Source organism: Osmerus eperlanus, chromosome 1 (assembly GCF_963692335.1).
Source record: "Osmerus eperlanus chromosome 1, fOsmEpe2.1, whole genome shotgun sequence".
In the NCBI taxonomy this organism is placed as follows: domain Eukaryota; kingdom Metazoa; phylum Chordata; class Actinopteri; order Osmeriformes; family Osmeridae; genus Osmerus; species Osmerus eperlanus.
In genome coordinates this window covers 8040991-8051070 of record NC_085018.1, presented here as the reverse complement: position 1 = coordinate 8051070, position 10080 = coordinate 8040991, and the positions used below count along the sequence as shown (strand labels likewise).

Sequence of the window (10080 nt, the reverse complement as noted above, 5' to 3'; positions counted from 1 at the left end):
GATGACTTGTCTTTGGAAATGAACCTCTTAAGAGTCGCTTACCTTTTGGTCACATTTAACAATTTTGTATCACAAAAATTATTGGAGCACAAATTTGCATTGTGTGTCATACAGCTTTGGTGTGCTATACAAAGAATGTTTGCTTAATCATGTTACACATCACACATTGATTGCTTTTGTACATGTTTATAGTAAAGAATGAAAGACTAAATTATATTCCAGATTCAGTCTTATTTATTAAAGCTATGTTTCTGCATATGAGAAAATTGATGACCAATGACATGCTGGGGCTGAGCTGCACATGAATTACATGCATTGTCTACATTTATACGTGCTGGGTGCAACATTTAATATTGTGTGTGATTGAAATTCATGTAGACTGGGTACATTGCAAAAGTGTCAGAACTGAGAGCAGTCCAGTGTGATCTCTCCATCTCTGGATAAACCACTATATGCACTCGAGATCCGTTGTCCTGCGACCAAAGAGCGACTTAGCCGCAACTTAACCCATGGTACCAAAATTAATGTATCCAGCCGACCAAGGTACAACGTCACGGTAACGTTGTCCACGGGACCAAAAATAACGTAACCAGCCGACCAAGGTACGACGTTGCGGCAACGTTGTCCACGGGTCTAAAAATAAGGTAATTAGCCGACCAATGTACAACGTCGCGGCAACATTGTCCATGGGACCAAAAAATAACGTAACCAGCCGACCATTGTACAACGTCGCGGCAACGTTGCCCACGGGTCTAAAAATAACGTAACCAGCCGACCAAGGTACAACGTCGCGGCAACGTTGTCCAGGGGACCAAAAAATAACGTAACCAGCCGACCAAGGTACGACGTCGCGGCAACGTTGCCCACGGGTCTAAAAATAACGTAACCAGCCGACCAAGGTACAACGTCGCGGCAACGTTGTCCAGGGGACCAAAAAATAACGTAACCAGCCGACCAAGGTACGACGTCGCGGCAACGTTGTCCACGGGTCTAAAAATAACGTAACCAGCCGACCAAGGTACGACGTCGTGGCAACGTTGTCCATGGGACCAACTGGCAACATTCCCTTTATAACGTTGCTACGACGTTGCCACGACGTTGCCAGAAGGTTACGTCGCGGGTTACCAACTGAGCACTTACTGGCAACGTTGCCGCAACGTCATGTGTTAGCTGGGTAGTTGGTTTTGTTATTTTAACTTGAACGAATCGCTCTCTGAGACTACTCGTTACTCCCGAATCATACTAATTATTCGTTCAAAATCAACGAATCGTTCACGAACGACACATCACTACTGTACAAAACCTGAGCTGAAAACGGAAGACAAGCTGTTCAACGGTCTAACTCCAAATTTCAGTGCGACAAAGTTTTCGCGCTTTGCACATGCTTTCAGGAACTAATTTCACACATATATAATATACTGAGAAGCAAATCATGGAATTTGCTTTACAGGATCTTTAAAAAATTCGACCAGCTGCCGAAACAATCTCTGCAGAGCGCAAGCCTGTGTGACCGGTCCAATTTTATAACATGGGCACCAAAGGCTTAACACGCCTCAGACGCGTCCGGTGTGAATAGGGGACAAGAAATTTCCACAGTTTTGCAATTGACTGTCATTGCCCCCCTCCCCCAAAAAGTGCGTGGACTGTTTCTCATTCAAACCTTTTCTTCATCATCATCAAAAGGCCCTATCACAAATTGTATAAAAGCTACCCACACAACTCCAAATTGCAAGTAAAGCATGGGGTTTAGCTCTTTGTAGGCCTATTCCTAATATGCAGTGGCAGTTCTAGACACATTTTACTGGGGGGGCCAAGGGGGGGCCAGTGTTTAATCAGCGGGGCACATTAAAAATGATATGAACGGAAACAAATGCTATTTAAATACTTTAATTTTGCTTTACATTAAAATCATACAAACGTCTGGCTCTCCCTCTTCCAGCTCCTCAGCTCTCTCATTGGCAGGGTTTCCCAGATTCGTTCGCTCTTAACGCTAAGAGCTTCTTAGGAACGTTCTAAGAACGCTCTAGAACGCTCCTAAGAAGCTCATAGCCTTAAGAGCTTCTTAACGAATCTGGGAAACCCGGCCATTATCTTGATATGTTTTTCTCACTTGTTTATGTACTGGGGCAAAAAGGCTGCAATGTTCCTTCCTCGTTTCATGATGAATTAAAAATATATATATTCAGTCAGCTCAGGGGGGCCACAGGGGGGGACAAGGACATTTTTACAGGGGCGCTGGCCCCTGTAGGCCCCTGTGTAGAACCACCCCTGCTGTATCCTACGTTGTCCCCGGCTTGGGAAACCCAATTCAATTCTGGTTAGATGTTCAGGGAGATAATTGACTCGTTAATATCTGACTCCAATTTTAGAAATGTGAGCGCTAAACAGTTAATTACATGAAACTCTGGCGTAAGTAAAAATCATCTGCTTGATCAGAGCATCGGTCCTAAAGTATGCGTGTTCACTCATCAGTCGTTTCTCTCTACTATAATATGGATTTAACCACCGACCTCGTATGTAAACCGATCACTCAGAGGCTCCAGTAAATTCCTTCGGAGCGTGGAGATCCACTGTAAGTGACTCAGAGGCCTTAGGTTAAAACCTACTTCAAAAGTCTATGTTTATAATCAGTATTAGCCGCATCAACCAGACTAGATCAAAGTTTTAATCACCTAGCATGATAGATACGTTTCAAGGAGAACAAGTAACTTAAAATGCACAATAATAGTTTATTATCGAAATAGTAAGATAATCAATACAATGATAATGAAATATCATCAAATACAAAACATACCTTCAGAGCAATGGTTAACAAAGGTATTCACAATGAAGACAACCACACTTCCTACATATATTTGCACAATTTTTTATTTTTAACTTAATTTTATATTCCTAATTTCTTCACATTTTAAACTGCTGCTAGCTCTTGTATTGTTGTTACTTGATGTTATAGTGTTAAATGCTATTTTTGGTATATGTTACTATGTTACTTTGTTATTTATATCTACTGTCTACTGCGCAGATGTTGCTGGCCAAGTCTTAAGAATTTCGCTGCACTGAAGCAATTTGGTGTATGCGACAATAAAGTTTGATTGATTGATTGACTAGGCACTTTGATTAATGATCCAATTTGAATTTGTATGCGTCAGACAACTTTTCTGTCATATGGCCGGTGTCCCCATTTTAGTCAGGTTTGGGTGTATATAGGAAGAAGTTTTTACCAATCACTTTGAGTTCTGTTTACGATACAGCTCCGGTGCGTTAGAGCTGTATCGTAAACAGAACTCAAAGTGATTGGTAAAAACTTCTTCCTATATACACCCAAACCTGACTAAAATGGGGACACCGGCCATATGACAGAAAAGTTGTCTGACGCATACAAATTCAAATTGGATCATTAATCAAGGCTGCAGTAGACCAAATGGTGCCCTTGCAAGACAAGGGAATATGTTAAGCACATGTTGGTCTGCTGCAAGCACAAACTCTGTAAACCCTGTACATGTTACAGCATTAAAATTATTACTAGAATGTAATACGTAAAATAAGAAACCAAAATCATATCAAACATGACATTAAAAGCTGTTTAGAACTATATTTACAAGAACACAACTTTTAATGATAATTTCAGAGTATTCCTCGGTCAACCTTCCTCTTCAACTGTTGAGACCACCTTTCCATAGGTGGTCATTACGGTGTGATTGTCATTTTAGCATTCATGTAAATCAACGACTGTCCCAGACGAGTGTCTGGGTGACCAGTGTCAAAGGGGCTGCCAAAACAGCCCCACACATGTACAGTTCTGCCTAAGAGGTGTTTGCTATAAATTTACATTTATTCATTTAGCAGACGCTTTAAAAAATAATATATATATTCAGTCAGCTCAGGGGGGCCACAGAGGGGGCCAGGGACTTTTTTACAGGGCCCCCGTGTAGAACCGCCCCTGCTTTATCAAAGTAGGCTTTATTAAACAAGCTAGCCTAACTGAAGATTAAAAAATTGTAGGCTAATGTAACAATATAGCCTATTATAATCTAGGTCTATGTGATTAAGCATAAATGTAATCAACAATGAATATACAGTGAACATCGTGCGGGCTAGATAATTCCATATCTATTAATATTGTAAAACATAAGTCTTTGACGGACATGGCCTACATGCATGTTTACTTTGCCCAAGCACAGCATTCCATATAACTAATGCAGGCCCGTAGGCAGCCTAGTGGAAGGGGGAAGGAGGAGGGGGGTTTCAAAAGTGGGCCTTTTTGCAGTTTTTACCCAAATTTATCACCAAACTACCTAACTTTTTTTTTAAACCCGCTCAGTCATGCCAAAGGTTACAGAAACATAAGTGAGGCATGCAGACTTGTGGTGAAAAACTGACCCACAAGTGAGTTTCACAAACATTTGTTATTGGTTTATTATTGTAAGCCTTTTATCGGAATGATTGGTATTCAGGTAATTTCCTGTGAAGTTTCTCCACAACTCGGCTGAATAACCACATTACCGTCTACATACGTTGCAACTTGACCAGTAACTTGTGGTCGCTTGGTATTTCTTAACATAGCAGGATATTTCCATGAAAGGGTATAGTCTACATACACTGACATACACTACATACACTGACTGACAAGCTACACTGACATTTGTATGTTTATGTGCCGTATTCGTGCCATCTGCTCATCTCTCCTCCAGAAGCTGCAGCCTGTCTTCTCCATAGCGTGGGACACTGTGTCCAGTATCGATTGCCTCACAGTCATCTGTAAAGTACACAAGGTCCTACGGGGGAAATCAAATATCAACCCATAATTATTTTTCAAAGTAAACAGCATATTAAGCTAACGAGGACACATAGTAACACATAGGCCTACCCGATGACAGACTTTGCTGATGATAGCGTACAAGTTCCGGACTTTCCGCTTTAATAGAACAATTCTGGGGCGTTCTTTGCAGTACTGGGTAGGAAGGTTTTCCACAACGTAGAGGAAATCTCGGAGCCTGGGCATGAGGCAGGAATTCTGTGGAAGTCAGTAGTGCCACTACACAATTATTTGCGTTGTGGAAGATCAATATGAACAATTTTGAACCCCGCGTGACGCGTCTGCATACTAATACGTTGTCTTTTATCAGTCAGACCTTGACAACTAATTGTAGTCTGTAAGGTAACTTACGTGCACATCTATGAACATCTTGGGTAGAATCTCAACGCAGGTTTTCTGCAAATTACAAATAAACAAATTCAAGTTGTAAATTGTAATAATAAGCCTAGGCTACTGGAACAAAAACTATCGATTCGCTCAATTAGCCTACCGTGCGATGGTAATTGTGTACTTTATCCAGTAGGTCCATTATTTCTTTGCTCAATCCGAGCACTCTGGAGTAGCATGTTAGCGGCGCACATTCTGTCAACCACATTAAACTAAAGAAACAAATAAAAGTCGCAGGTCCCAGTTTCATGGTCGCAACAGATCGTTGGACAGCCAGTCAGGAGATACGAAGCCCTTCCAATTGCTGGCAAATATGCCTTTTTAAAAATGAGATTTAAGAAAAAAATAAAAGGTGACGTGATATACGCAACTGGGAACGAGCTTCAAAGCACTTCAAGAACGCGCGAGGGACTTGACCAGACTTTTTCTTGTCGTTGAACGCACAGAAGCAGTTATAAAACATCAGATATTTTGCAAGCAGGTCACGAGTTTCTATAGATCATTGATGTACATTCCCTGCATTTGTAGCCTACCTAGCCTACTGACGGCTAATGCATAACAAAAAAGGAGTTGGCAAATCAAATGTTAACGTGTAAATATGAGAGAACAGGCACTATGATAATACATTGAATTAGACAAAAATGTAAGATTGTCAAACCCGCTTCATGTGACACCTTCAATTTAGACCTTCTTCAACTTGTCTTTATTTACCTGAAAAGTTGTTTGATAATGGAAATTGTGTTTTGTTTCTGTGTTACAAAACAAGCTTTATCTGGTTTGTAACTGATCTGGGAGTAACGGGAAACCCAAACGGCCAAATAGAGCAAGTTGCAAAAGTCAGTTCTAAGCAAAATTATAAAAAATTTAAATCGAGAAACCACATCAGTTGTAAGCAAGTGAAGCAGCCTATCTTCACAACTACTCAATATTTACACGTACTTAGCTCTACCTTCTCTTTGGATTCTCCCACAGGTGTATATGGAATAGGCCTACTGTGAGTAGTAATTAACAAATGCACAGTGCCCGTGATGCAGTCTGTGATTAAGATGTCAGTGAAACACAAATGCAGATGACTTGAACCATAGATAGTGCACAGTTCCCGTGACAAAATTGGTGGCACACAGATTGCTGGAATTATAGATAGGACACAGTGCCCACAATGATGTCGGTGACATACACAGATTTCTGGAATTATAGATAGTGCAGTGCCCGTGATGCAGCTGGTGATGACAGTTCTCAGTTGCTTTGGTACCTATATGTCACAAATCATAACTGAAATTCTCTGTCATCTCTGAAGTACTTGTTCAACTTCCACATCTATTCTAGTCACTTATGCACATCATAAAGCGATTTCTCATTATTTTAAATAAATTGACAATGCCAATTGTATTATAAAAAGTACACAGGAAAATTCGAACTTTGCAGATTGCCAGGTTCTCGAGATAATCGTGGGAAACTCACTGCTCTAAAATCCAATTTATCTAATAATGCCAGGAATCTGTTAATTTTTTTGAATGGGATTTTAGGGCAGCGAGTTTCCCACAATTATCTTGAGAACTGGGCAGTCTGCAAAGTTCATATTTACGTTTTTGGTTAGCCTTTAGCCTACTGTTATTTAGAAACTAATTTGCTTTTACAACCAGTACCGCCGCTCCCATAACGCGCACTACGCGCTGTGCGTAGGGCACCAAGTCCTGAGGGGGCACCAAAAAATTGCTAACTCAAAAATCATCATAGTACTAATAATTATAATGCCGATTTTATATCAGTATATAAATATTAGGCACCTTTTAGGCATGTATATCACAAAACAGGCAGAACAAGAGATATATTTAATTGCTCAAAAAAAGTTACGATGGTGCCCCCCCCCCCAAAAAAACAAATACACACTCAACTTCCCAAGCTCGCCGTGGGTGCCCTGTCCTATCTCAGTGGCCTGACGAACTTTGACAGTAGGGTCAACTTTTCGAAAATGGCCTCAAACAGACAACAGGAGTCAGGGGCAGAAATAAGAAAGAGAAAGAAACTGCGAAATAATGCCCGTGCATCACTTTCAGGTAAGTCCATGTTTAATGATTGTTAAATACGGGAAATGTGCTGCTAATTTAATGGTTAGCCTATGCATACACCTCGAACTAGCTGACGTTATTGCTAATGTTAGCACACTCAAATATGTTAGGTGCAAGCTAAATTGAGATTTTACTGTTAAACATTATCTATGCATTTTACGTAACTGATGTCAGCTAGCTGTTACTTTACTTTACATTCTATGATGCTTTTATATTCGATTTATCAAATAGTTTTTAAATGAGTAATAAAGGTGGAGAGCTCCTTGGCTGCATGCTTTCAGTTTTAAATGTTTATAATATGCAAAACCAGGCTAAGAAACGTAAGGGTGGGGCTGAAGCATTAAGAGACAAAAATACATCACCTACACTAGACAAGGTTTTACCAATTGAAATACGGCTGTTTATTAGTGTGTTTGCTGCAAGCAAAAACACTATTGTTATTCTGCATACTTATTTATTAGTGTGTTTGCTGCAAGCAAAAACACTATTGTTATTCTGCATACTTATTATTTTTAGTGTTTGCTGCAAGCAAAAACACTATTGTTATTCTGCATACTTATTATTAGTGTGTTTGCTGCAAGCAAAAACACTATTGTTATTCTGCATACTTATTATTGTTGGAATGCTGCTTCAGCATTCCAAGTATTGTTCTTTGAATCTTTATTGTTGGAATGCTGCTTCAGCATTCCAAGTATTGTTCTTTGAATCTTTATTGTTGGAATGCTGCTTCAGCATTCCAAGTATTGTTCTTTGAATCTTTATTGTTGGAATGCTGCTTCAGCATTCCAAGTATTGTTCTTTGAATCTTTATTGTTGGAATGCTGCTTCAGCATTCCAAGTATTGTTCTTTGAATCTTTATTCAACTTATTTTTATTATTTATCTTCTATTTCTTCCGTGACACCTTTCAGCACCTTCAAATCTTCAGCTATTAAAACCGTTCAGCTATCAAAAAATTCAGCAGTTTCAGGCCATGGGTGCTATGACTTTTCAGCTTTGTACCTCTTATGCTTGAATTAATATAAATCAATATTCATAATATTTTTAACATGGGTTTCCAATGGAGTTTTCTTTCAAATCCTCTCAAACTTCTTTAAACTTCTTCAACTTCCAAATCCTTCTTCTTCCTCAATCTTTCAGCTAGAGCCACCATTTAAACTTTAAAATGTTGACAAAACCCTAAACTATTTTTAAATAATTCAGCTTTTTGATATCTATTCAACTTTTTTCAATATCACTGATTATGTTTCATGACTTTTTCAAGCCATTTCTGAGATTTACATGGGTGTGTACGTGAAACCCTAGAGTGCAGACTGAAACGCTTAGAGTGGAGGGCAGCTTCGGATGTTGTTGAAAAAATATTTCTAGTTTGCCAGCATTGCCACAATTTTCGCTCTTCATGCTTCGTTTTTGGATCAATAGATAGCTAATTTTGTGCTGGTCGTAGACAGTTGTCTGTTGAATCCAACAGACATACACATTTGTTCAGAGCCCCACGAAAGCGAGACAAAGTCCAACTCTCGCCCCATAGAGACCAATGCAAATCTGGTGACAAAATCGTCAGAGAAAGCAAAAAGAACAAGATTTTGAAACTGCCGGTAGAGTCGTATTTCTGACCGCACAGAAATATAAAGGACATCTCTGGTTTCGGCAGAGTCTTGGGTCTCGGAAAATATCCTTATATTTTGGATTGGACGTATAGTTTTGCGTCTAGGTTAACTTGTTTGAGGTGTGGATTCTAGCTACATTTCTGTTATTCTCTCCCCTCAGCGCGTTAGCAATCATAGCTGCACCATCACCGTGGCAACGACAGACACGCACCACTCAGTCTCTCACACAGGTGATTAGTGGAGTCACAAGACAGAGTTTGATAGTATTTCAACCTAATACAATGTACAAGAGGTGACTCTGCAGGTGCTGCTAATATCTCCTTTACTACTATTGCTAATGGAACTGTTTTATTCTACTACGCCACTGAGTGCGTTTACTTGACCATGAGAAACCCGATTACTAGCAATTGTCGGTTTATGCCATACGATTACTCCGTTTACATGTGTAATTAGTTATGCGATTACTCAATAAGCGCGTCTACATGATTCTTTTTATTAATCGTTGTATGCTCCACGGACAAAACTTGCACCATCATCCTTCAGCAACAAAGTGTCGCCGTGTCTTCCTGTATCGGCCCTACTGCTGTATGTTTCATTCAATCAGCACATTGAGTCCTACTAAGAAAGCCGAGTAAACGCACTCAATGCACACATCTGCTACTGCTATTACCCTGTCAACACACCCATGTGGGGCCCATGTGGTCAGTCAGTTTTGTCATGGGGTTCCATAGGGGCAAGCCCATATGGGCTGAAGGTGGGCTTCGGGTGGGCCCTAGCTAAATCCCACATGGGCAACCCAGGTTACTCCCATCTAGGACCCACTAGCTGGGCCCCATGTGGGCTGATTATGGGTCCCTGATAGTACTACCCTATGGTGATTTTTGGGGCTTATTTTACAGGTAGCCCAAACAGTTATTTAAACAAGTTACAATAACAAAGAGACCAGTAATACAATTAATTACATTTTTATTTGTGTTAGAATGCAAAAAAAAATCAGTAGCACAAACATAAATTCGGTACCACACAAAGAATGATCGAAAACTTGCATAAACCTTAACCTTATTTCACACATTAGATTTTTTTTTCATGTCTTTCAATTATAATTTTATCTATAAATGTTTAAATATTCCACATCATTTCTATTAGAGTTCAACAATTCCCTACAGTTCATAGTTAAGACTATTTCTTACTTTTCCACA

General features: G+C 39.8%; 1 protein-coding gene across 1 annotated transcript; it reads right to left on the bottom strand.

Annotated features, from left to right (window-relative positions):
* Positions 1-2709: 2709 nt before the first annotated feature.
* On the bottom strand, positions 2710-5635 carry LOC134017307 (cytokine-like protein 1). Its single transcript, XM_062456807.1, has 4 exons — positions 5307-5635; positions 5168-5212; positions 4868-5014; positions 2710-4775 (listed from the first exon to the last, which is right to left on the bottom strand). Exons 1-4 carry the CDS (start codon positions 5451-5453, stop codon positions 4677-4679), a joined length of 438 nt encoding a protein of 145 aa, XP_062312791.1. The 5' UTR covers positions 5454-5635; the 3' UTR covers positions 2710-4676.
* Positions 5636-10080: the final 4445 nt, after the last annotated feature.